The sequence below is a fragment of the Taeniopygia guttata genome, chromosome 2, assembly GCF_048771995.1.
Source record: "Taeniopygia guttata chromosome 2, bTaeGut7.mat, whole genome shotgun sequence".
Lineage (NCBI taxonomy): Eukaryota > Metazoa > Chordata > Aves > Passeriformes > Estrildidae > Taeniopygia > Taeniopygia guttata.
The window spans coordinates 34,122,577-34,150,199 of record NC_133026.1 but is presented as its reverse complement, the minus strand read 5'-3'; the positions used below and the strand labels follow the sequence as shown (position 1 = coordinate 34,150,199).

At 39.2% G+C, this 27,623-nt stretch overlaps 1 protein-coding gene across 3 annotated transcripts in view; it reads left to right on the top strand.

Annotated features, from left to right (window-relative positions):
* The window catches only part of JAZF1 (JAZF zinc finger 1), a 186,426-nt gene that overhangs the window by 152,805 nt on the left and 5,998 nt on the right, over window positions 1-27,623 (top strand). For all 3 annotated transcript variants that reach the window (XM_002195649.6, XM_072925665.1, XM_072925666.1), the window contains exons 3-4: window positions 3,964-4,160; window positions 24,829-24,998. In XM_002195649.6, coding sequence (XP_002195685.1) covers window positions 3,964-4,160; window positions 24,829-24,998 — 367 coding nt within the window. The remainder of the gene's footprint in view (window positions 1-3,963; window positions 4,161-24,828; window positions 24,999-27,623) is intronic.

Below are 27,623 nucleotides of genomic sequence, written 5' to 3'. Positions count from 1 at the left end.
GACTTGAATGCTACTATAAATGTCTTTCCATAATTATCTGGTAATGAGAAAAGGTCAGAACTAATTATCTTCCGCTGTCTTTCCCGTTGTGGGCTAGTACTAGTTGAGAGTGCTATGGCACAGGACAGGGTATATTTGTTACGGTCAGGTAGCGCTGTACATTTTTTTTAAGTTTGTGTGCATCTGGACAGTGTTGAGGAGCAATCCTGGGCTTCAGTCTCAGTGTGGTAATGCAAAAAGATAGCAATTGTTTGTTATGAAAACTCAAAATCATCCCCCTCCCTTCTCTTCCAGCATGCAGTAACTGGAGAACAGTATACTTGTGATTGTGACCCATCTTCTGTTGGTACATGTTTTAGAGACTAGGAATGTAGCAAATTCATATTCAGATCCAAACAGGTAGCTGTGATGATGCTTCTTCACTGTCAGTGTGAATTTCTGTGGACGTGGAAACAGGGCTGGCCCAAGCAGCTGACTTCCTGCATCAGCAAGATTTGGCAGTGAGAAAAAGCAGGAAAGGGTGGTTCATACTCTGATGAGAACTATTGGGAATATGCGTTCTGAAGAACTCTGGGTTCTTTTTTTTCCTTTTCAGTTTATCCGCAGCCCATCTTTATAACCCTTACCCTCGGTGTATGGGTGTATGAGTCCAGAGCTGTTACACTGCCTTTGCATTGTGTGTAGCATAGGTTTTATGATAAACTAACTCTGACAACATTGCGTGAGTCACACACGGGCTTGATCATGAGACAGTGCACGCTAACAGCGTAAGGAAATCTCTAAGACTATGTTCTGGTCATTTTTGACTCCAAAACTTTTGGAGGTGACAAGTCTTAGAAACACAGGAAAAAGGTTGTTTGGAAAATGTTTTTCTTTTTAAATTTGAGCATAGCCTTAGCTTTTTGTGTCAGTAACAAGAGCTAATGCTGTTCATGTTATATTGCCACCTATATGAAAGGTTGTGCAACACTTTCCATTATAAGACTGTTTCAGCTGCTTATGTTGCCAACATTCATCTGTTTGGGCTGAAATTTTCCATGCTGGGTGTCTCCTTCAGGCTGAATTTCTTGGGAAAGTTTCAATAAAAATATTTGAACCATTCCAGGGAATGAGAAGAGGGGAGAAAGTTATATTTTGCTCATGTTTATTAAAATTGCTGCAAGAACTTTATTCAGAAGTCACCTACATTTTTGGAGCAGGGACTTGAATAATTAGGGAGGTTGAAAGGGTGAGGAAAGAAAATACGGGTGTAGAAGAGATTTCTTTAGAAAGAGTTTTCTCCTGCCTCATGTTATGAACTGTTGGCAAGAAAGCGCACAAACCCCGTGCCTTTCAAAACAGGGTCAATGAATGGCTGGGAGCTGAATGATCCTCCTTGTTTCACTGCACCTATATGATGTATTGGTTTGAGGGAGAGAGGATTACGAGGTGTAAACAAAATCATTGCAACAGAAAAGGTGACTGAAATGTGCAGTGATGGAACTAGAGGGGCAGGGTTATGTAGATAATAATTTGAAAATAGCACAGGTAGCTTTGCTTAACAAAGAGATGGATCTGAAGATGGTGAGACAGACTATCAAAAAGATGGGATTTAACCTAAGTGGTCTTACAGCAGCCTTTTTTAGTTTCAGTTCATTTCCTGTTTCCCAGACATCTTGTGCATTTAAATGAGGCAAGGAAAATTGTATGCAGGCATGTAATTTAGAGACCAGTATTCAACCCTAATTCCAGGGTTGCAAACATAATGGACTTCCAACATGAAAATTAAAGACTTAGCTGGAAATGTCATTCTATATCCATCATTACAATGCTTATATTTTAAGCTTTGAAGAACACTGCCCTGGTTGGACACATGTATAATACTGCATTTCAGTTAAAATACTGAAAAATATCTTCTTTTAACCCATTTAGACAAGTTTTATTTTCAAACCCACCACACTGCCAGTGCTTCACCAAACGTGTCTGGGACTATTTGGATCTGGAATGGTTAATTCCATACATGAGAGATTGGAAACTGAAGTTCTCAACACACTCTGCCTTCCATTTCTCTCAGGTTCACAGCGTAGACAACAAATGACATTTTGGAATATACTTTACATGCTTAGCCCAAATGGGAATGAGTTAAGAGGACAGGGAGAAGTTTCAGTTATAACTTCACATTTTCCTGATTTTTATGGACTTCAACCAGAGTGGTTATAATTCAATATTATTTTAACATTGTTATTTGTGGCTGAGTTTACTAAAGAGCAACTTTCATGCTTCTGCTTTTAATATCTCACAGCTGAAGTTATCTTCCAAGTTTTCAAGGATTTATAATATTTCCATAATATTTTCTTAAGGAATAAAGCTTCCCATCCAGAAGCAAGCATACATCATAGTACAAATTGCAAAAATAGTGAATTAGACATTTCCTAGTTAGTGGAAAGCAAATATGTACTGAATGAACACTTTATTAAGATCCTTTTGCTTATATTTTCTTGAATGAAATTTAGACTTCCATTTGAGAACTCTTTTGTCAGTATCATCTGCAGTCTTGGTTGAAGAAGTGAAATTTAACTCAACACTCAACTGTTACTCTGAATATGTGCATTTTAAATATTAGCTTCATAAAAATGTCATATCTGGGCTTGACATGATGTATTGTTGTCTTAGTTCAAAGAAGATAAGCTGTCATATCACATACCTGTTTATTAATACTTGTGTGTTGATGTTACTTATCATGGCAAAGATCCACTTATTAATGACTTCATGGTGTGGACAGACAGGATGCATCTTTATTGCTCTAATGGTACCTAAAATTTTATGCCATGGTGTTTTGAGACTATGGTCAAACAAATGCCTGGGTGTAACTTAACTTTTTATTCTGTATCGTGTGTTAGCGCGTATTGTTTTTATTCACTGGCAGGTTTTGTTTGTACTTCAGCCTCAAGGACAAAGGGCTGTACTGACAAGGTGATTTACTTTAGCCTGTCTTAGGAATCCTTCAAGATATCCATAATTATTAATGTATATCCATATGTAGTGGAGGGGAAAGACAGAGGATTAAAATGTCTCTTGAATGGTAAGTCATGCAGTCTGACTTGCAGAGATCTGACTTCTTGTGGGGGAACCCCAGTCTTTTCAAGTGAGAGTCAATACAAAGCAATGCTTTGAATGTCAGCATAAAGCAGCATCAGGTCTTCTGGTGTAACTCTTTGTGTGTACTTGGAATAAAAGTGGTCTTTTTCAGTTCAGTTATTCCTTTTTGAAAGAAATCAGAATGAAAGTGAAAAAAAGCACTTTTTATTCCAGATGGGATACCCCATGCAGAAAGTTGAACTGCTGGAATTACCATGCTGTGTGTGGTACCCACCTTGCATCATGCTGGTGCGATTCCTTCTCAGCACCCCACAGAGATGAACCTTGAGTTGTGTAAGGCCTTCAGCAACCTGTACAGAGCTCTACAGAAGGACCTCATTTGGTTTTCAAGAGCCGGGAACTCTTTTTAATTAGACATCTTTTATGCCAGGCAACATTGTCTAATACGCTTAGTAAAAGAATGTGATTATCCCATTGAAAATTATGTATCTACACAAAGTAATTAAATCTATCTCTTTGACCTTCAGATTCAAGGTCATTTGCTGCTAACATTTTTCTCAGCTACTTTTTCACAGAATGATTGAATGTAGTTACTGTAAAGGACTGAGTACAATCACTATATTGCTGTTTGTAAAGCTGAGCTCTGGTTGGAGTTTAAAAGTCTTGTGTGTTTGCACATGATGCAAGTATCCAATGTAAGTTTCATTGAAATCAGAAGGAAATGGCCCAGATGTTGAACACATAAAGCTCTGTATGGAGAAGTTTGTATTCAGAGGAACTTGTCATGGCTCCATTGGGTCACTGAGGGCAAAAAAATACTTTATCTGAAGCTTGCTGGTGGACAGTGGTTCAAAGCTCTCATCCTCGTGATTGTCCTTGTTCTAGATTTATGACTGATGCAGCTCGACGTGAGCAGGAGTCTTTGAAGAAAAAGATTCAGCCAAAACTCTCTTTGACTTTGTCAAGCACAGTGTCCCGTGGGAATGTATCTACTCCGCCTCGCCACAGCAGTGGAAGCCTTACTCCTCCAGTCACCCCTCCAATCACTCCCTCCTCTTCATTTCGCAGTAGTACTCCTACAGGTAAGCACCTACGCTTTAATTCATCCCAAACAAAGGGAGCGGTTTTGCTCTGTGGCATTTGGAGAACAGGGGACATACTGAAGCATTGGTGAAAAGAGCCCTGAAAAATAAAACAGAAAATCTCTCTGCTATTTTACATTTGGTGTGCAGTCCCTAAAATGTGTTTGGGCATTTGTTTCCAAATCCTTTGCTAAACCAGAGAAGGACACTAACTTTAAATGCTGCAGCTGAAATTATTGTATGAAGAAACTAACCTTACCAGACAGGCCAAATGTGCAAAAGACCCCTTATGTATCAGTAGAAGAACTCTGCCTATGGTACAGCTAAAGGTTTTTTAAAAGTGGTCTTCCACTTTTTAAGTATCTTCCCCCTTTCCATTCCCCTCCCCCTTTTTTTGGTGGGGGAAAGTGGAATTCATAGTAAGTGGTCAGGGAGGAATGTTCTGCTGTCATCACGTAGAAATGACTTTCATTTGGAAACTATGTTCATGAAAACAAATAAAGGAAAACAGGGATCTATATTTCCTTCAAAAGCTTAATATTCCATTGGTCTTCCAGGGTATAAAAGTCCTGAGATTTTTTTTTTTTTTTTCACTGATTAGAGTAACTGAAAATTGCTTGCTATCCTGAACCAGATCTCTTGGACTAAATCAGTCTGATTTATTATAGGTAGAGATCTTGTCAGATAATTCTGGTAGACTTCAGACTAAATACTAGGATTTTCTTCTAAAAAGCTCAATGCATAAAATAGGGCTATTCTATTCTGTAATAAATAGGTTTTATATATTCTCCTCAGCAGGAAATGACTTGAGCATCACTGCCCTGAAAAACTGTTACACCACATGATTTTTATATAGGCTATTTCATGTCTTGGTATTAATGATTAAATGGAAAAATTGTAGCAGTCCTTGAGATGTTCTGTCTGCAAGTTGTAAAATGAAGTGGTTGTTCAGTATGTCCCTGGTAACGAAAAAGGGAAGCATGTTGAGAAAAGCTAAATTATAAATTCCTAATATAATTCAGAAAATTTTAGATTTTCTTAATTATCTCCTGTTTGAAACTAACGGATTCATTTCCTTGACATCCTAAAGCAGATGGCAAGGAGTTTCTTCTCTCTTCTGTTTACATTTTGTACAGCTCCTTCTGAGAAGGCTAATTCATGATGTGGTCAGGTAGTATAACTTTGCACATCCGTCAGTAATGTTGGTTAGTGATGTACTCTTTGAAACATGTTCCATCAAATACTAAAGAAAAAAACTCAACATCTGTCTACCAAAATACTTTCATTATTTGTATATTTTCCAAACTTTTAAAGTTAGTCAGAATGTTGTTTTGCCTGCAGTTAAGAGAATCAGCTTGTTATGGCTGCATTTCTGCAAGTCTTGCCTACCACTTTCTTGGCTTCCACTTTCTGCACCCTCTGTTCCAAGTTCCCTTTTGGACCCCTGTTCCAAAGCTAGGGTTTGTAACATCCTAGTAGCAAAAAACATATATTCTTCCGTTTAGACTTCTTTAAAATTACTATTAACTGCATTGCATTTAAGTAGCCTCAGCCCAGAAATTCCATTTTTCTCATCTTAAAAGTTTTTCTGGACTAAAGTAAGCATTGAGCTCTTTCTGATCACTACTGTTTTTTTCCCAGAGTTTACTTGGTGTAGGATTTTTTCTAACTTAGGTAGATGAGGTGCTCAGAGTCATGCCATGGCTGAGTTTCTGTGGATGCACTGCCTGGAGAGGCAGCCCAGTAGGGGTTGCAGACTAACTTTGGATATGCAGCTCACATATCTTTTATTGGCCAATGCAAATATTTTTCCCTCAAGTGCAAGTATATATGGTAGTTGACTAGCAAGGTGGTGTAACCAAGGGTAGTTAGGCAAGATCTGTTTCAGGGAAACAATTTAGAGTATGTAAATTGTCCTACATTTCAGCCTCACAGTGCCTAGGCAGCTCTAAAGCCCTGCAGGCATACCCTCCACTGCATCCAGTGAGAATGAAGAGTATTGCTGTATTCCTTCTATGCAGTCCTGTTTGATTTGTACTCTGAGAAAACTCTTGTTAATTTGTCTTTGAATGCAGGTAAACATGTATGTTGTTGTGACTTGAGAAAACCAAGAGGCTATTTTCCTTTAGGTTGCCTTATGCCTGGTATTTGATATAATCCAAATAAAATCCTTGTCCTCATCTTCCTTTAGGCCTATACTTTGTCAAAAATAAAATGGGATTGCTTTGACCCAGTTCATTGTTGAAATTCTCAGAATGGCTGTTTCCCGTTTATTATCTCCTGTCTCAGTTGTTGGATAGCTTGTGAGGGTTCAGAAGCAGTGTGCCTGGAATTACTGTCACTACACAAGGTGGTGCCACTTCAGATGCCAGAGAGGAATCATGCCCTACAGGCTGCTGAGGTGACATGGAGCACATGTTCCTCAGCAGAGTGTCGGTCACATACAGCTTCTTGTCATTCTCATTCAACATAGAAAGCAAAAACCACACTAATCTTTTGAGTCCCCTTTTCCATGTACTGTCCTCCCTTTTGGTGTGCTGCTTGTTTGGCTTCCCTAGGGGTGTTAGTGTTGGCCTGGGTGAAGCCAGGAGCTGCCTGCATCCCGATCACGTTGGTGCACGTCCTCACGGCGATGTCTCGCCACTTCCTGATGGTTTAAGCTACTGCTGTAGCAGAGTGCAATTTCTTATAATGATCTCTCATCTGTGTATTGACCAGACTCAAACCCACTCAGCTTGTGAAGCACGCTAAGAAGCCGTTCAAGGTGTTTTGGCTGCAGAGTGTTAGTTATGTTTTACAGTAAAAATCTGTGCCAAAAGACTATGGGGCCTCGTTCTCAGACAGAGCTGAGCAGTGTCCAGACTGACACCCCTGCAAATGTTGCATGTGCACATGTAGGCACCTCCTGCTTCTTGGTAAAGGAGATAATTCATAGAGAAGCAGAACTATTCAGCAAAGAAGTGTGCTTTTAAGGCTCTTCTCGGGTAATGAGGTAGATATGTATTTATCTTCAGATTCTTAGTGCCCTGAAATGGCCCATTTGTGCTTTTGGTGGGAAGTAGAAATGCAGTAGTTAATTTTCTATACCTCCCTTCTGTTCCCTCGGAGTAGGTGGCATATGCTCTCTGCTTACATTTGGCTTTTTGTTCCCCCTCCTGTAACGAGTTTTCTTCTTGAGACCTGCATCCTCTAATGGCTGCAGAAAGTTCACTTTAAAATTTTGCTCCAGTTTTTATTTAACAATAGCATCTCCCAGGAGACTTTGTTAAGTAGGGCTTAAATGATCTTGTTAGAGTTCACAGGCAGGATTTAGCAAAAGAAATGGCTTCCATCAGGAATAAAGGCTCCTTAGGGTGATAGGGAAATAGAGCAAAGTAACACCAGCACACAGCTTATTTTGGAAAGATGTTAACAGTCTGCAAATACTGAAATATCTCTTTATTTAAGAAGCAGTCAATTAAGTCACAAAAACTTATGTTGCTTTTATTTTTAAATGTCAATTTTAAACCCACAAAACTAATGAAGTCTAGTTATGGATAAAAATGGGACTGGCATTGCATCTTAACATACGTTGTTAATTTTTTGAATGTTTTCATACATCTGTGTGGCTCACAGATGAAATTTCCACTCCTAACTTCCTGGCTTTTGAGTGTAAGTCAGAGCATTGACATTCCTTTGAAAGCTGTGATATCTCTTCATACTGAAAAGCTTTAAAAGAGATCTAATGATATTGGGAATTAACTTATTGGGAATTAATTAGTAAAATAACCTGTTCCAAATTTTAGTTAGAAAAGTAATTCATAGTGATGATCTCACTAAAAAAAAAAAAAAAAAAAAAAAAAAAAAAAAAGCCACTTCTGCATTGAAGAAATGCCAAAAATCATCTGAAACCACTGCTTTGTGTTTGCTTATTATTTTCCTTTATATTTATGACTTTTTTCTTTTTAAACTATTCCAGGCCTGAAATAGTAAATTTCAGCCTGGAGTGAATTTTTTGCCTTCCTATAAATTCTGAAGCAAGAGTTTAATACCACCAACTGGCTTTTTAATAGTTCAGCCACAGTCTTGTGCCCTCCCACCTTCCTCTGCACAAAAAAAAAAAAAAAAGAAAAAGAAAAAGAAAAAGAAAGAAAAGCTGGAGTACCTGAAAACCTCATACTTAGCATTTCATTTTGCTCTGAAGAAGCTGGCTCTCAGACATCCTTTCTTGTTTATTTTTTATTTTATATAGACTACAAGTTATAACATTTATGCAGTTTTAATAGCTTTATAGACCTATTTACTGCCTGATCATTTGGGGCAGTGGATGGCAGCCAGTCCTGGCACAAAGTGTTGAGGATGCTGTGGTTGCCTGGAACAGCTGTGGCCATTTCTCAGCCCTTCCACTTGGGAAGGAGATGAAAGAGTGCAGTTTTCATGGGTGGTCATAGGCTGACCCCATGAGAGAATTGGCAAGTCCCATTTTGATTTACAGCTGCCATTTGAGTAGGTGACTAACTATTGGTTTGTCTTATTAATTAGAATAAATGCCTTTCTGGGGAGTCATATTTGTTCAGTCATTTTTGATTGATTGCATTTGAAAGTTTTTACCTTTCATAAATATGTCAGACTTCCTTGAAATTTCCACCAGTCCAGTCTCAGTATCTATTAATGTGACCCTGTTTTCTACCCACAGAAAATAAACTTAACTTTTCAATTTTCAAGGTTTCTTTTTCCTTTCTGGTAAAACTTGAAAGTAATAAATCATTTTAATCAGGAGTAAAAAAAATGCTTTGTAGGATTTGCCTTAACCTTTAAGAAGTCTAACATCTAAACAGTGATACTTTTAATCAAATATGCCTAAAAATTCAGCAATATGTCTTGAAAAAAATAGTACTGAGGCTATCAAATTATTACTGTTGATGTAGAAATTACTACATTTACCATCTGAGGATACTATCTGAATGATGCTTGGATAGATTTATAATAAAGGAGTGGTTTTGTAGATATATAGTGCATATACTAGAAGTGAAATCAGGATTGCTTTGTAGCTTTATCAGTAGTCCTAAAACTGCACTATTTCAGTCAGAAGACACTGGATGAAATGGGCCCATTTTTGTCTGATAAATCATACCAGTGGTGAAACACGACCTAATATAATATGTCATTCTGTAACAGAAAGTGAAATTCAATTAATTTTCAATCAAAAGAAAAAAAAAAAATCAGTCTTCCCCTAGTGTCTTATTCTCAGAGCCTAGTGTAGTTAAGAGTACTTTTTATACCTAGAGTGATTGCATTCTTAAATGTTTGCAATAATTTCAAATATATTTGTGTTTGATTCAGGTTTAGATAACTAAATTAAAGAGAATCATATCTCATTTACATCATTATGGAATATCTCCTAAGACTGAATATTTTCTAAAAGGTACATATAAATTATTGCTTAATAAAATTAATAGATCTTAAAAACTCAGAGTGTTAGTATCTTCACTGATTCAGATGGATTTTGTTCAGTATTCAAATGCTACTACTGGCAAAACAGTGACCAAAAAATTACAGCTTCTTCTGTGCTGCTGATGAAATAGCTTAGAGCATCATTGTTCCCTCTATGGGTGACTAATTTACAGGGGAGGAAAGTCTGCATATTACAACAAAGGAGCTCCTTTCTCTACCCACCAAAGGCAGTTGGGACTCAGAAATTGCTCTGTAAGGATCCACCTTTCTTCTGGTCCATTAAGGAGCTGTCTGTTGTGGAAGCTTTGATTTTGGGAAGCAAAACACTGTGTGGCAGTTAGGGACTTTTCCCAGTAAGCCTGGTTATCTCCTGTACTGTTATCTCCATGATATGAGATGTCATTCCTGTAATTCTGCTGTATAGCATTTGCCTGCATGGATATCTCATGAAGGAATCCCACGGGTCTCCTCTTGAATCTGTTCCCTTTTCTTTTCCAAGAATGCGAAAGCTGAAAGAAAACCACCCATTGTCTGCTGGTAATAGCAACCAAAACCACAATAGTAACCAGCCTTTGGAATTGGGCATTGAAATAGAGTAACAGGCATATGCTGGAAACTAATGTGGTTTAGATTCTAAATGTGTGTTTAATTTTTTTTACTTTAAGTTGTTGAAAAAATGCGTTGTTGTAATGTAAAAGCTCATTCCTCTTCATAGGTATCAAAGCAGCTAACATTTCAGTAGAGTTTCCATATGTCAGGCTTTCAACAATGAAGTAATCATATGGCACAGACAGCTGTTGCACAGAGTGCTGGAACAGCACACTAAACAGAATCCAGCAAGAAAAAGAAATCTGCTCAGCTGAAATACTTTGTGAGTTTAGAGTGAGCAGCAGAAATGTAAAATAACAGGGCTGGTCCCTCCACAAATTAATTGAAAACTTACAGGAGGAGGAATTAGGCGCTCAAAGCTTTTTTGTGTTGATGGGTATGCTATTAATATGTAGCTGAATTAAGGTGAATTTGTTACAGAGCTGCTATTTATAGTGGAATCTGTTTGGCTGCTGTCAGCAGGTGGCATTTTTGAACTCCATGTTAGGTTGAATCAGAGTAGACTATGAACTATTCAATCTGCTACTCAGTTGATAATCTGCAACAGCTTTCTCTTTGGGCAATGAAGATTTACTCACATATTGCTACAGCTAGAGAGATACTGCTCTTTTGTGGTGAGCTTATTTTTTTAAGCAAAGTACACTGGAAAATATTCCTTGATTAGATCTTAAGGGAGCTTGAAATTAGACTTAGGAGGACAGACGAGTGGGAACAAGTACACATTGATGGCATTTTGAAAATCACACTACAAATTCAGGTCACATGCGCTTCAAGTACGTGATTAATGTATAGCACCTAATACTAAGGAAGTAAATGCTGCCTGACTTGGAGCACATAACAAGTGCTTTGTCAGACTGGAATGGAGTATTCACCACTTGCAGAGTTGCAAGCTCAAGAATTTATGTAGTCACGAAAACCCAGCTTTAGCCATTCACTTCAAAAATTCTTCACCTGTGTTAGCATACTGTAAATGCTTAAATTTAATTATTGCATTTCATGTTAAAGTAGCCTAGTATCATGCAGATGTAATTGAGAAAAATTTTGAAAAGTAGAAATATTAAATCAAATCCCAGGGCTGTTGTATTAAATTGTCGAGAAGTAGGCTGAAGGTGTTACATTTTTGTGTGTTTGACTTACAGGGTGTCCAGCATAGTAAAGCACTAGTCAACCAAACTCTGTTGCAGCTTGAAAAAACAGACTTTCAGATGTCTGAGGAACCATCTCATTACTTGTTCTGAACTTTCTATTTGTTCAGTTGCCTGTTCAGAGACTGAATAACTTTTATGCTATGTTTTTATTAAAAATTAGATATATGGACTTACTCTTGGATAAATACTATGGGCAAATAAGGCATACCTTACAAAATGAAGACCAAATTCAGTTCTCCAGCATAATGAATGTTTGAATACATTTGATATTTCAGACCTGCAAGGTATGCTAAAATATCTTGTGGAAAATGAATTGTGGTCCCTGACAGCATTTCCTTCTGAGGTGCTTCACTGTTGCCAGATTTTCACATTTCTGTATAGATGACAGAAGAGAACTTTCTTATTGGAGCCAAAACGGTTCCATCTAATTGCAGGTTTGGGGCCATAGATTAATCCTGCACAGTAACTAATATTGTACATATAATTGCCCAGTATTTAGCAGTCTGAGGCACCTATTCCAACAGAGGCTTATGGGTGTCCTTGTAAAAAAATAATAATAATAAAAAAATAATGACATTGTGCAAAACAGTTGATCAGTGTATGACTTAACTATAGTATATGTGTGTGCTTAGATATGGTATGAGATTTTAACATGAGCTTTTAGCTGAGGTCATGACTAAGCATGAATAATAAGAGAAATCTGTAGTAGTTTCCAGTTTCCACTTTAAGGAATAGAGTTATAATAGAAGGTTTCTAATAACAATGAAAAATAGTAAGTAAAAGTGCAATTATTTCCTATAGGGGTTTTCTTAGAACAGATGGGATTTGTTCCCACAGCTTAAGGATGTTTTTTCAGAGCTAGATGTCACATTTTAATTTTAGGGAGCCAGGCTTTAAATTTGTGCATATTTAGCTCTTTCTTCAGTAGTCCAAAGTGAAAAAATGTTCAATTGTTCATCACTGTGCTCAGCTAAGTGCCTCAGAAACTGATTTCTTTTTTCTTTCTTAGCAGTCATCAGCTGTCAGGTGACTGGCTTCCTTAGAGAGACAAGACTGTGTATTAACCTGGTTACTCAGTGACTAAACCAAACAAATTACATTCCCAGAGCATACTGAGACTTAGGCTTGGAGGATCTGCAGAGCAGAGATAATTCCATATTGTGGTGCAGCAACAGTGTTGTTACGTCTTGGACTAGCTTGTAGTTCCAAATCAAACAACTTGAAATTATCCTGAAGACCAAGACATTAACTTGGTCAAACATCCATGTTTTTTGACCTCTAGCTGTGCAATCACCTGGGTACCTGCTCTGCAGTTTGGCTGCGCCCAAACAGGGGGAAGGATGGGATCAGCCCACTTCCATGGCTGTTGTCTCTTACAAGGGAGGCCCTGGTGTCTTTTTTTTTATCTCCCAGGCAAAACTGGAGTCGTAAGGACTCACAAACCCCAGCCCTGTTTGCCTTGCAGATGTGATCTGGTTTGTTTTACAGGGTGTTTGGGACCCCTCAATTCCACCTCTTTCAGTGCATGGGGACCAGGTGAACGAGGAGTGTTGGTTAAAGGCTGCAAGGACTGCAGGGCTGCAAATCCATGACTGCACTTCTTTCATAGTCCTGTAGCTTTGGGGTGCAGGTCCTGGAGGATTTATGCAGGGCTGTGCAAGGCAAGCTGACATGACCCCTAAGTGTCTTAATTTTTCAGAGGTTTGATATTTCCACTGACCCAAGCCTGTAAACTTGCGAAGATGGAGCAAAATCAAGGGGATTCTACTGGATCTAATATTTTCTATGGTTTGCATAGAGACATATGCTATGGTACCTCCCCTGCTTAGTCTTTTGTTTAACTCCATCCTAAACTAACTTATAACTTAAGTACAAAAAGGCCTATACATTCACAGAATGTTATTTTAAAGTGTTGCTTCTAACCATTTAAATTGTTTTTAGAGTTAAAAGAACATTTTTAAGTGTATATATAGCAAAGTAGGACTAATATGAAAATATCAGATGGGGGAAAATGGGGCTTTGCTGTGAGGGGAAATACATGCTGACTTTTAAAAATCATTATTTCTCTCTGCTTTTTGCTGCATTTTCTGCTTTTCTTCATTTTCCTGCTTTATGCGTGCATTTTCATTAAATTTCTAATTTGCTCTTTAACTTGTCAGTAAAAATGTGTTGAGTCCAGTTTGCTATAAAAATATGTTCTGGGAAGATTAGTTCAGTTGTCAGATTTTGCGCTTTCTAATAGAATTCTGAATGTGACCAGAAGAAAAGGCGCACAAAAATTTAAAACTGCCTTTTATTTCATCTCATTCACTACAGGCAGCTTTAGATGTAATCTCCTGCGTGTTGTACTTCATCTTCCCAGCCCCTTCAGAGCATTCTTGTTTGATATAGACATAAATTGCACCAGCAATTGTAAAGCTACTGTGCTGTAGAATTGTATTTTAATTGCACATACCTGTAATTAATTGTATGGGAATTTTCACAGTAGTCTCCCCAAGGAACAATTTAATTGAAAAGTAACCGAGTTGTCTAGACTACAGCAACTCATAAAATCATCACTAGTTTTGGGGTTTGAGCTACAAAGCAGCAATAGAAACATGGCTTGTAGATTTAAAGTACTTCCAAGCACAGGAACTATTTTATAATCTCCATCATAGTAGTCTGCCCTGGCAAACCATTTCTAATAGTGTCGAGAACAAAAAATGTACACTAAGCTTAAAAGTTAAGATTATCTCTGTATTAATTTGTGATAGGATAGAGATTTTTTTTGTGTACAAGCATGCCTGTCATACACAGACCTGTCTTCCTCTAAATGTGTAAAAAATACGCATTTTGTAGAAAGCTCATTGTGTCTGCCTTTCACAGCTTGTGGCATAACTGGTTTAACATAGGAATAGTGTGACACTCAAAAAATTACTTCAGCAGTTCTGGGTAACAATGATGGCATTCATGTTTGTGTGTTTATACTGCAAGGGCCAATTGGTGGAAGGATTTTTATTTCGTTATTTATTTACTATTTAGTAAGTAATCTGCTATCTTGAAAATCCTAGCTGAAAACACAAATGTTTTTCTCCAAGTTAGAAACAGTAGTGGCCACATGGAGCTTTTTAGTGTTTATTTATAAATTTAGGTGTGTGTATATATATGCATATATGTACTTTCACATATACATATATATATAGTACACTGCCACATTAAATGGGATTTATCTTTACCACTGCAGGACCTTGAGGACTGAAAAAATTGCTCCATGTCCACTGGTGCTGCATGTCTGCACACTGACAGCAGTGTTATGGCTTAGCAGAAGAAAAGCCAGACGCATTTAGGCGGCACTTCAGTGTGCTGAAGATGATGAAACTTAAGCAAATGTTTGAGTTTTCCTTGCATTATGGCCAAAGCAAATCAGAAGTAATAAAAAGCAAGGACTAACATACCACTTCACACTCAATGACTTATAACCCAGAGAGGTTTACTTCACAGGGGAAATGGTGTATCATGAGTTGATGTTAGCCAGTACAAGATTCTCAAAAGTATGTGATATTTTAGGAAAAACAGGGTTCTTTGTAGCTTTTGTGTATTTCAAAGTGAACTAAAAATCATGAAACATTTGCTGACTCCTAAAACCACAAGAGCCTCTTGTCTTTTTAATGCTTGTGGCCTGGCAGGTGGAAGACACCACCCTAATTCTTGCTGAAGATGAAGGCTGGTGCTTTGTCCTTGCTAGCATAGTCTCCATCTTGAAAGGTTTTTCATATATGGTCAGACAGTGCCACTCACAATTTCTGAGCACAAATGCTTCTAATGTCACAGGATACAAGAAGCGAAGGAGCAATGGAAGACAGCAATTCGAAAAATACCTGATTTCAGCCCAGTGATATGTCACCTGAAACAACTCACACCTACTAACATACATTTTTTAGACCTGATTGAAGCAATGACAGCCTCAAAGAAAGGTTTTTGACAGCATAACAGGCACAGTGCACATTTTCTTGTATCAGAATCTTTGTCTTTAAAAATGAGAGGAGACATGATTCCCCACCAAATGTGTTCTTATGCTTGGGTTAATTTCTTTCTGAGAAACACAAAGTAGGATTAATAAAAAACACAACAGATCTTTCCTGTATATTTTTTTTTGTCATTAAAATGACAAAAGCCTTCATTCTTGCTCAGTAGTCAACAGCCACTTTAGCTCTTACTGGTAATTCTGAGTCTTAGGGCTAGCTCTCAAATCAGGCTGATGGTGTTTCCTAAATCTAGATGGTCAGAGCTTCAAAAGCAGACAGAGAGAAGTGGTCAGTGTATATTCATGCAGATTCAATCCTCCCAGCTCTTCAGTGCATTGAAGTGCAGAATCTGCCATTGCCTCCCTTGTTGCTGGTCAGGGATTTGTAGCCCTCTTGGGCCTCCTAAACATGAAATTTCCTCAGCCCAAAGCTGCTGAAAAAGCACTAAGTTGTCTTGCATCTCTACAGCTCCTCCGCACCCTGGTCCTCCGTGTTGCACCGGGGCTGACGTGATGCTGCAGCCCATGCACACAGGAGCACCTTGGAAATCCCTGCCCAGCCAGATCCTGCTGGAATCAGCAGCACTCCTTGTGCAGTGCAGGCTGTGGCTGCAGAGTGACAGCCCTGCCTCGGGGAGGGGGAGCTCGGAGCATCCCTGCAGGATTTGCAGGCTGGCGGAGCAGGGGCACGGCGTTGGGGTGCGGAGGGACCGTGTGCATTAGCAGGGTTTTATGGCCTGCACCGTAAGTGGCTGGATAGCTTTTGTACAGCTGTAAAGCATGTATAAAACATGTCTCAAATGTATTTTCATAGCTTCATAAAGTGTAGTTCATTTATGTAGGTACTTTTTATTGTAATCCTTTATCTTCAACATGGAACTGTTTCCTGGTACCGTTTCTATTTTTTTCTTCTCTTTCTTTATAAAATGGGGTAAAGAAGAGAAAAGAAAAACTGCACTTTTGTTACATGCATCAGGAGAGTCCTTAAGTACAGTAATAGTGCCCTGAACTTGTATTTTTGTATTTCTATCCTCGGAACGCAGGCCTAGCAACTAAAAAGCCAAAATAACATTAATTATGACTGTTCTTCGCTGTGGTTTTTGGAGTATAAGTTTGGAACAGATGTTTGAGGGGAGAAAAGGGAGGGGAGGAAGGATAGATTGTTTCTTTTTCTCAGCCCCAACTGGTTTTAATTCTTTTTTGAACATTTTGAGAATATCTTTAAACATTTGCCAGAGTTCAATTAACATCCTGTGACTAAAGGTGGAAAATGTCCTACTTTGTTTTTCTTCAAACATATACCTGCTCTTGCTTCTCATGCCAAAGCCAGAAAAAGAAAGGATTCCAGCTGGCATAGGTTTTATTACTGTTACTTTACTTTGTAGGTTAAGCCTCAGATTGGGAGGGGGCTGCTGGATTGATTTATTTATTTACGTTTTTTATTTTCATGATTTTTAAAAAGTGCCATGTAAAACACTGCCATTTAATTACAGGAAGGTTATGTTCTTTTTTGGTGAGTGTTTAACAGCTTATTCTTGTTTACATGAAGTTGTAGAAATCTAGTTTTTAAATATGTTTAAAGTAGAGATTGTGTTCTTGGATTTATCATGTTTTTCCTGTACTGTGTATAAACACAAGATTGTACATTATTGAAAGCTCTTTTTTGTGGAAAACAGGATTGGGGGAAAAAGTTTATATAAGAATGCAAAATAACTTCCCGAGACTATTGGCGCAGTGTGACCATAAAACCTCAACAGCACATTGTGCAGTGACATTATAACAATTTGCTTTAGCACCTCTGCAGCGTTCTCAGAAAGCCTTGCTCTACAAAACACATGCCATGGTATCAGTTGACTGTTTTTTTCCAGAATCAGTTCTTTACATGCATGTTTTTGTGATTAGTTGCTTTTCCACAAGTAATTGGAAGTGGTGGATTTTTTTTTTTAATTTATTTATCTTATTACATGTATGTTTTGTTTGCCTTTATACATTTAATAACTTGTAACATATCTGCTTATATAGGTGCGCAAGCGGATTTATAAGCTTTGGATTAGGATTTACAGTGCTTTAGTTTTAAAGGCTGTTCTTTGCTATACCAGTATCAAGATACAGATATATCAAGAAAGAAAATGGCACACAGTTGCTCCTAAGGCCAGATACAATCCAGCTGCTCCACCAACCCCAGTATTGGCTCTGGAGGACTTTTTTTTTTTAACCTGAGTATGTTAGTTCTGTTTCTCTAGTAGCCCAAAATGGAAAGCAGATCTCATGTGTAAATAGTTCTCCATTTTGCTGACAGTGAAAAATAATATATAGCACTAATGTCACTAATAGCACTTTAAATATAAAATTTTATGTTTATTTTGTACCTTTTTCATTTCAGCTTAACCTCCAACATTTTAGGGTGATTTCCCATATAGCCAAAATCATTATATACCAAAATACAATGTATTCAGATGTATGTTTTACCTGTAGGGGTGTTTGCATGCTTTCCAAAGTGAATCCAAACCTTGTAATGGGATATATTTTCAGTCACTTAAAATTCATTGTGAGCTTACACTGTGAGCACTAAAATGAAAACTTCAGTTAGTGTGAAACGTTGGAATTGACCTATCTACCATGTCATTTAAAACACCGGGCTGTTTAGCTATGTGTGGGTTCGTCCTGTTTGAAGTACCACCCTCCAGAATAGCTGCGAGAAGGATCTTTCAGGCTGTCTCTGTGACTGCAAGTTACAGTTGCCATTTGACTGGGAGAGGGGAAAGGATGTCCAGAAACACCTACCCTTAACCTTAGATATTTAAATGTTCCCTCCTTTGGTATAGCAATGGAGGTCTGAAAGTGTGGTCTGAGAGCTACTCTTCAAATGATGCAAACACAGAAAAGTTTGGGGGGGGGAGGGGTTGCCTAACTTCTTTTCTCTAGTGCTTTCAAATGCCTTGTGCCTAAAAATGATAAAAAACATACCCTTCTTTGTATTTGAATCCATGTTCACATCATTACATGAGGTAAATTTTTAAAATTCTCTTGGTGCTTATTCATTAGCTGAGCCTTGCTTCAGCCAGAGACAATAGAAAATTAGTTCTTCTGGGCAGTAATACATCCTAACAGCTCATTATTTAGTGCTTGATACTTGATCTGAGCTCGGAGAGGACTGGAAAAGAGAAAAGGAAGGGTGGTTTCTCCAGAAGACATTGTTCTGGCCAAATCCTGCTCTGACTGGTGTCATGGGAAGAGGAGGATGCTGGCAGCAGCAGCCCCAGCCCGCAGAGCCTGCGGGACGCACTGCACAGGGCTGGCAGTGGCCAGCGGGACAGCCCTGAGCCCCCATCCCGCCTGGCACAGGGCCATGGCAGTGGCAAGTCCTAATTGCTATTTTCACAGCCCTGTTGTGATCATGAAGAGGGATGGAGGCTCTGTCAGCCCTGGCAAGTGCCTGTTTGACAAACCGTAACCATCTCAATCAGCTCCTACCAGTGACAGCAAAGTTCTGAGCATGCAGTTGGCTTTGAGAACAGAATTGCCTCTCCTTGCCCAGAAATGAGGATCAGGAATATTTACTGGAAGAAGAACAAAAACTCTACTGCATATGCTCATACCCATGTGCTGGAGAAAGGCTCTGGCCTTCCCTGAGGTGAACCTTGTGCTTGTTGTATTTAGGTGCTTAATCCAAACACTGGAATGGCACTTGCTGTCTAAAATGCCAGTGTCTGTAGCACTGCACAGTCCTCTGTTAAACCTCTCTGGGTTTTCTTCAGTTGTGTCTACGTCATCTTTGTGGACATGAATGGTAAAAGTATTTTTGAAAATGTAAGAAATTAATCTCAGTGGACTTTTTACAAAGGCTGAAAACCGCTTTCTGTCCTCTAAGTCTCCACCCACCAAAACAAGCAAGCAAGCAAAGACCCTGGCTTAGTGTGTCTGGATGATTCAGTGTCTGACATTTGTTGCTGGAGTTTGCAGAGCCAGTGCATTGTGCCACCTGTGCCAGCTCTCATCTGAGAGAGTCCTGCTACAGCTTCTTGGCCAAAGACTTGCATGGCTGCTGTTATTTCACTGCTTTGTATTTCATTGCCCCGAGCATTTATTTCCTGTTCTTTATATGAAGGAAGAATATTTCATTTTTAATGACTTGATATATCGTTAGATAAGCAATGAGTATCAGCTGTAGGAACATTGTCCCTGCTATGCGCATCCATGGGCACAGAGGGAAGAAGTCTGACAAATTCATAAATGTGCTTTAGTGTTAACCCAAAATTCACATAATATTAATAATTCACTTTTTTTATCAAGCAAACTGTCGCAGTATATGGGAAAGCAAAGTTCTCAACATAAGAAGTGCTCTCATAAAACTGTTTCTATGAAATACAAACTGCAAGTCTCACACGGGACAAAGTGTGAAGCTGAATTTTTATGAGAAATCCTTGGAATTACCATGAACTTTCGGTGACACTAGCAATGTTGGTTCCCACTGCAGTAAGCTATTTGCTCATAGTTATTCATTGTATACTTAAATGTATGCTTTCTGGTCACAAAAATAATTGGCAAGGATGTTTGGGTTTGCTTTTCTTCATGGGAGGAGAAAGGAAGAACTCATAATGTTCTTGATCAGAGGTCAAGATAGATCCTACTCATTAAAATGGCACACACAGCTTGTGCTGGTTTAAATCAGCTTTGTCTTTTTTATATTTAAAGGCATAGCAGAGAAGTCTTTAGATGTGAAAAGCGATGTAGTGACAAACGCTGTGCACCTGCTCAAACCAAGATTCATTTAAAGTTCAGGGGGAAATCCTCTGTAAATCTCACGATAGACTGAATTCACTCATGCAAAAGGCAGAATCTATCTTAGCTACAGTGGTGTGAATTCAGAATAAACCCCAGAAATATAAAAGATAAGGCCCCAGATTTTCATCAGGGTTGCTGGGATGTTATCTGTTCCAGAATGTCAAATGAATTAGCTCTCTGCAAACCATTTCTGAGCTCTTTAAATTACTGACTTCATCTACTGGAAAATGAGAAAGTAGTAGACGGGCATTGAAGAGGTGAGATCTTTGCTGTAGGATTAAGCAACACTGATCACTGATTTTGGTAGGAAAACTGACTGGCAGCAGAGGTGCAGACCAAGTCTTCAGGATCAGTTTTGCTTTTTGTTAAACTACAAAAGCTTCTTACCCTGCAGGCAGTAATCATAATCCCTTTTCGTGCATGTCTTTACTTTTGGCTGTGATACAGACAGCTTCCTTATATGTGATGGGTTGTTTAAATGCAGTGTGAAAATTACAAGAGAAGTAACTTGCTGGAACTCTTTATGACCCAGTATATTTTGTGGCTTCTCATAACAGGTAATTTTATGTGCTATCTGGCTCCAATATGGCATACTATGTGAGTTGTGCCTAGTAGAATCCACCTCCTCTTCGAGGAGCAGTGGCATTGTCTCAGCATGGAAAATTGCAGATCAAAAAAGGCTGAGCTAGCATTCTTTCCTTGCCTTTTGTTTCATTTTTTGATCTGCTGGGGGCAGCACAGATGAAGTGAGTCTTTTGGCAGGGTCACTAGAATGAGGAGTGGGAAAATGGCTTTGTGGGCCAGGACTGAGGGAATATTGCATGCAAGGGTGCATGCAATATTAAGAAGATGTTACTGAATTATTTGGATAATAAAGCAGTGGTTTAGGTTAGGCCAAGGTAGAACTCTGTAGGGTCTGTGAATGGAAGCCAGATGATGAAACTGGATATTATGTTAAAGAGCAATGAGCTAGCACAAAGCCTCAGAAAGCGCATTGCCAGAGGAGGGAGGGTTTTTTGGGGGTTTTTTTGCTATGGTAGAACTAGTATTTAGTTATGGTAATAATATTGTATATTTGTACGGTGCCTCGCTGAAAGCATATGCTTCTCTATCAGCCAGCTGTTCAGATGCTTTGTCTTAGAGAACTGTGTGTTGTTCAGTTGTGGGGGAGGTTTTTTTTTTTTTGCTGTTCAGACTTCTGAAGTCTAGTTCTGATACTTTTCAGTGGGAGGAACATTCAGTCTGCTTTCCAAGCATGAGGAGGAAGGGTAAAGCCATTGGCCCACATGCTACAGGAATGGATCAGCTCAGTGCCCTAAGGGCAGCGTGCCCCAGCAGAGCAGAGCATCCTGTTTTCCATGAGCATGGCAGCATCCAAGCAGAGCTCAGTGAGGCAGCTCTCTGGGACCTCTCTGAAGAGTTACTGCAAACACTGCCCAAGTCATGCTGGTGTTACACCCTGGAGCAGGCCATAGGTTAGATGCAAAAGCGCTTAATTTCTTTTTTCTTTCCCCCTTTAAAAAAAGTAAATATTTACAGATATGATTGTGAAACACGAGGCAAGTTAAAAAAAAAAAAAAAAAAAGGCAAGCAATTAACTAACTCTATCTTGATCAAAGTGCGCTGCTGTGCGCTTCCCCTCGGTGCACTGCTGGTGCCCGGGAGCGCTGCCCAAGAGCCGGGGCAGCACCAGCTGGGGTTGTGGTTTGTACACCTGACATGGAGCCCAGCGCCTCTGCTCCGCCTGGGAACGGCCTCGCAAAGCCTCCGCGCTCAGCCCGCGCCACTTAATTAAAATACCTCATCCAGGGGCTGTTTATAATGGCAGCGCCAACCTGTGCGTTGTGCTTTTTGTTTTTCCTCTTGTTTTATTTCCCCCTCTCTGATGTGTTGCACGCAGTTGGTGAGGCACCACATGGGTTGCTGCTCTTAGACACTGACAACTGAGGAAATTAAATTCTGAGGCAGAATCGGTTAAAAAGCATGACTAAATCAGTGTTGTTTTTCTATAACAACTGAAACAACATAATTATTTTAAGGCTGAATTTTTATTGCTGATGAATTTTTTCAAGGCAGTAAATTTTTTTGCATTTTCCTTACACCAAGATCCTTTTAAATACATTTTGGGATTTCTAATTTTTTTTTTTTTAAGAGAGTAGAAGTGGTTGAGTTCAGTGGGTAATTGTTAGATAAAAGCAGTGACAGACTGCAGTTTCAGCTTCTTATGAAGTCATAGAGTACTATTAGTATTACTGTTTCATTCAAGAAGAAATACATATTTTTATGAAAAAGCTCATTGTATTTGTAAAATCTGTAGTGACATCTGAATTTAAAAATTTAAGATAATGGAACATTTGCTTATACTGGTTAAAGAACTGCTTTGAGTGCACTAGAGCAAATCTTTCATTTTTGTTCAGGTAAGCCAGTGAAAAGAAAACCATAAGGATAGTGTGATCTCACACATACTTACACACACAGTTTGGACTCCTCTGTCTCTCTCTTTCACTGAGTCTACCTTTGACTGTAGTACAGGCAGACAGTTTTACAGAAGTAGATCTTACTGTACAAAATTACTAGAAAAATTAAAAGGGCACCCCTTAATGTTTTTAGGAAAACCCAAGGAAATGCAAAATAGTACTGACTGTAGCTTCTCCCCACTGTTCTGCGTATCTCTTATTTTTTACCTTGTAATGCATATGAAGTTTTAAAGAGCCCTGGTTGTTGCTTTATGAATGCATACTCCTTATTATCACTAAAAGGAGTGGTGTCCCTAAGAGATGTTGTACAGTTTTAAATGAGGTTTTCTTCAGGAGGACAAAATCCTGTCTGGGTGGAAATCACCCACTCTTAATGGGGCACACAAGGGGGCTAATTATAAAGACAGAAATTGTTGGTATCAGTGTTTAGAATTGTATGTTTTGTCATCCTAGGAGTGCATATGTGTGTTTACAATAGGGTTTTCTGTTTCATTTGCTTTAAAAAAGCCCCACTGAGCTAAAAGGTTTGAAAGGAACAGCTTGAGGAATTTTTTCCATCAAGATACAATCAAGGGCAGGAAATCGTAGAAGCAGAGTTGTGGTTTTGCCTCCATTTTTTTATTAGTTAATTAAACTATAACAACTCTTAACTTCATTTTAGGTTAACTGTTCCTAGAGTTCAGAAATATTTTAAGAGGTCAATAATGCTTTCTTTGGCTCTCGCTCATTCCGAGTGGGATGAGGAGCCGCACTCAGCAGGGCAGAGTTTTCCAGATGTGCTGCAGGGCCCGTGCGTGCGCTCATGTCGGCGGCTGTCGCTGGTGGGAAACCGTCCCCCTTTCCTCATCTGCACTCCATCCCGGACAGATGGGAGCCACAGGATGGAAACGTGGACAGCCTGACATCTGTCCTGACCAAAGCTCAGGAGCCCTGGCTGCTGGCAGCTACCAGTTGCCACGTGTTGTTACTCAGTGCTGAGTCTGACTGGGAATGCTGGGGAAGGGGGAGTCCAGAGAGGCAGTAAGTATGGAGTTTCAGCAGAAGCAGAAACAGCCCTAAAAACCCCTTGTACTTGGCAGTATGGGTTTTCCCTGTGAATTCAGAATGTTTTAAAGTGCCATGAGGCATCTGTCTGTGTTTTCTCCTCGGCATGTAGAGCTGCTCAGAGCTGTGCACTGAAAGGGCACACGAGGGAAGAGCCATGCAAGTGTCACATAACTGTCTTTAATAGTGGGAACTATTCCAGCGCTTGGAGCCAAATTGTCTTTCAGCAGAAAGGATAAAATTTAGCAGAGCTGGGAAAGGGAAAGAAGAAAGGGGAGGGGAAACACAGCACCACCTCCTGCTGACACCACAGAAGTTTCCCTCAGCTTTCCCTCTCTCTCCCTCTGTGCATATATTTTCTTTTTAATCAGCTGCGGCTCTTACCTCCCCTGCTTTTCTTTTTTCAAGTGTATTTTTACAGTTGGAATTCTGCTTTTCTAATTTCTCTTGTTTCACATTTAACTTCTTCAGAGGATTTCATTAATAGTTATTGCAATTAAAAATAATAAACTCAGCACCAGCTGCTCAGATGGCTGTCTTAGCATATCTGGAACATAATGCGGTCTGTTCAGGGCAGCCACACAATGCAATTTATACCCACACCTGAGGGAATGAATTTCACAACTATAATTGCTACAATATAATTCTTATTAATGTTGTGCTATAATTCCTATTAATTCCAAAGGGCTAGTAAATGCATTAGGACTTGTCAACATATTATTTTACACTGTTTATGATCTGTAGAATTACACTCTTCAGTATTGTATTGCATAAAGAAATGCCTTAAAATTAGCTTTAATTGGAGGAGGGGAGGGAGCACATTTTCTGTTAGGGCACTGGGAAAGATGCAAGGATCCTGGTGTTTGAGAAGCAATGAAATTGCATTTTAAAATCAGTCCTTTGAACTTTCTGTGCCATGCAGTTAACAGTTTATGAAGATATATTAATAATACCTCTCCTGGTTATTAGAAAAAGAACCACTGGTGTCTTTATGAAGGAATAAATAACTACAAGAAAGATACGGTTATAAAATTTAAAATAACTGTCTTCCAGAAAAGACAAAAGTGGGGAAATTGCAAGTCATTGTAGTTGATGTTATAAATGCAGAATGGGTTATCTCGCTGTGCTCTTATTTATTCTTATTTTATCTGACTACCCTGCTTTTTTAGGTAGTGAATATGATGAAGAGGAAGTAGATTATGAAGAATCAGACAGTGATGAGTCCTGGACGACAGAAAGTGCTATCAGCTCTGAAGCTATCCTTAGTTCAATGTGCATGAATGGAGGGGATGAGAAACCTTTTGCCTGTCCTGTTCCTGGATGTAAAAAAAGATATAAGGTGAGTAGTAGTGCAGATCTACCTCGTTTCCTGCTGGTGTAGGTGGTGGGCAAAGCCTCTAAAATCAGTTTGCACTCTTCTCATTTAATAGATTTTCACCATTGTTTTTGTGATACTTTAGCAGAATATTTTATTCACTAGTTTCCTCTCAAGCACAGCCAAATTTATCAGTTTTACAAGGGATGTCTGTCTGTCAAGAGAGATTACATATAGCAAGTCTTTTGCTTTACACAAGCAAAAGCTTTCAGCGAGCTTTCTGTTATTTAGACAAATTAATTGCAGAATGCAGGAGGTACTACAAGCAAAATAATCTCCTGGGTCCCTTTCAGAAACATGAATCAAAAAGCTTCTGTCCATCTGCGCTAGGAACAATTCCTGCAGCTTAACTACTAGAGATACTGCCTCCTCTTTAGTGAGACAGTGCCCAGAGTGCATTTTCTGTTAAAGATGATGTGTGGAATGTGGTGGTTAACATCATGCAAATCAGAATTCACCTTGGGAAGGCAGAGTCTTGCAGAAATTCTGGCATCATTCTGTCCTGCGTCTGAGTTCCCATGACACATCTACACAGCCATCAGTGACCCCACATGCAGGGCTTGCATCCCTTTGTGTGACACCCTGGGAAGCAATTCCCTGACGCCCCCACCTCACCATGTTCTTTAATTGCTCTCCATCATGATAAATTTTTTGTCTTTTTTATGTGATTGAAGCAATTCTAAACTGGAACCTTGAGCTGGCCAATGTAGAACATGCCAGGATGTTACAGGAGTGTTGCTTCACATGCATCAGTGCAGACAGATGAAATTGTGTGGAACATCTTGCACTTCAGTATGGCATTCTCTAACCACTGACATAATGGAAGTAGTGGGTTAGCACACTTCCTCTAAGTAGTTTTCTAAAGTTTTTGCATGAACTACTGGAAAATCCAACTGCTGAAACACCCTAGAAAAACCATGGTGGCTGGGTTGGTTGTATTTTATGGCCTGTCCTTTAAATAACTGTTAATTAGGGACTTAAAAGAGAGCAGAATTATGAAAAGAAATAGAGGAAGGCCAATAGCATTTGAGATAAAACAGAAAAATGGAAAACCTGTGCGTGAAACCGTGTAGTGGATGAAAGCCTGTTTCAGTGATGCTGCAGCAGCTCCCACATCAGCAAATCACAAAACTCAGGTTCCTGCACAGACCACTAGACCCTGACAACACTATTTCATAAAACATGGAAAAGAAAGCAATGTGCTCGTTTCTTAGGGGCATACAAATCTTTTTGCTGAGATTATCCTGAACTATATAGTATTTATTCTCCAGTTACAGGAAAAACTGAACACCATCTCCAGGGCCAGGGCAGAGGGAAAGATGGTTTAGGGCTACTTGCAAGTATTACTTTGCAGATAAACTCACATTATTGAGGATCAATACTTTCCTTGCGTGTGGTAGGAGCTGTGCCAGACAGAGGGTACGGTATAAAAAGCTAAATCCCCTAGCTCAGGAAGCAAACAAGCCATGGTGATTGTTAGAAGTCATGTGCCCAGAGGGCATCTATGCATTGCAGAAAACATTCGCTTAATGGCAAAGTCTGGAAGGAGAACCCTGTAATTTGCTATATCCTGTCTGTTCTCTGTTTGACTGCCAGCCTTCTGTCTTTTTATTGCCCAAATGAGCAAGCTGTTTGTGCCTGCTTCTGCTATCTCACTACCTTCATCTCAAATGCATGAGGACTGTCTATAAGGGATATCTTGTACACCATTAATGGTAGACCAGCCAGGCAGGGGAACAAATTAATGACCCTAAGAGGGGCTGACAGGGAGCAGCAGTAAATAAAAAGTACCGTATTCTTGTAAGAGACTCACCTCTGTTTAGTCCTGATAGAAAAGCACATTTCCTTAAACTCTGCCTCACCTCATTTCTCTTTTCTGTGGGCGCTGTTTCCTCCCTTTTTTATTTTCAGCCTATGTTTTTTCTTTTTGCATTTTTATCTTTGTTTCCTTCCTTTTAGCTTTGTGTCAGCTGTGTTTCTTGTTTCCTCTTTATCTTCCTTCTGCTTAACCCACTTGTCTGACGGAGTCTGGGTAGGGAGTCCTGTGATCAAAGCACTGGGATTTTCTGGTGGGTACTGGATAATCACAGTCAGGACTGTAAAACAATTATAGTGCTCCAAACAGGAACACAGACATGCACATACAGTAATTGCCAGGCTCACTTTACAGCTGAGAAAGGATGCATTCCTTTAGGGAGCGAGGAGAAAAGGAGGATATACACATTTTTCTTTTGTCTGGCCTTAGGTGACGTAAGTTTGAGAAGTAGAATGGTATTTTTAGAGATTTTATTTGTATTTCAGTACTGCTTAAAGGACCCAGTAGGGATGGGGCACCTTTTTACAAACAATGTTCAAGGATAAGAGATGGCCTCTGCACTGAAAAGTCATTATGGAAAGGTAAATAAGACAAGAATGAGTACAACAAATACTCCAAAGGAACGGGCTGGGGCGGACAATGGAAACTGTAAGGAGAACATGTTTATACACAAGCCCAGATGTGTATCAGAAGCCCCCACTGGCCTCCTGCCCAGCTGCTGTCTCCTGGCACTTTCCCATAAGCAGTGCAAATAGTAATAAAGATTTTGTTGT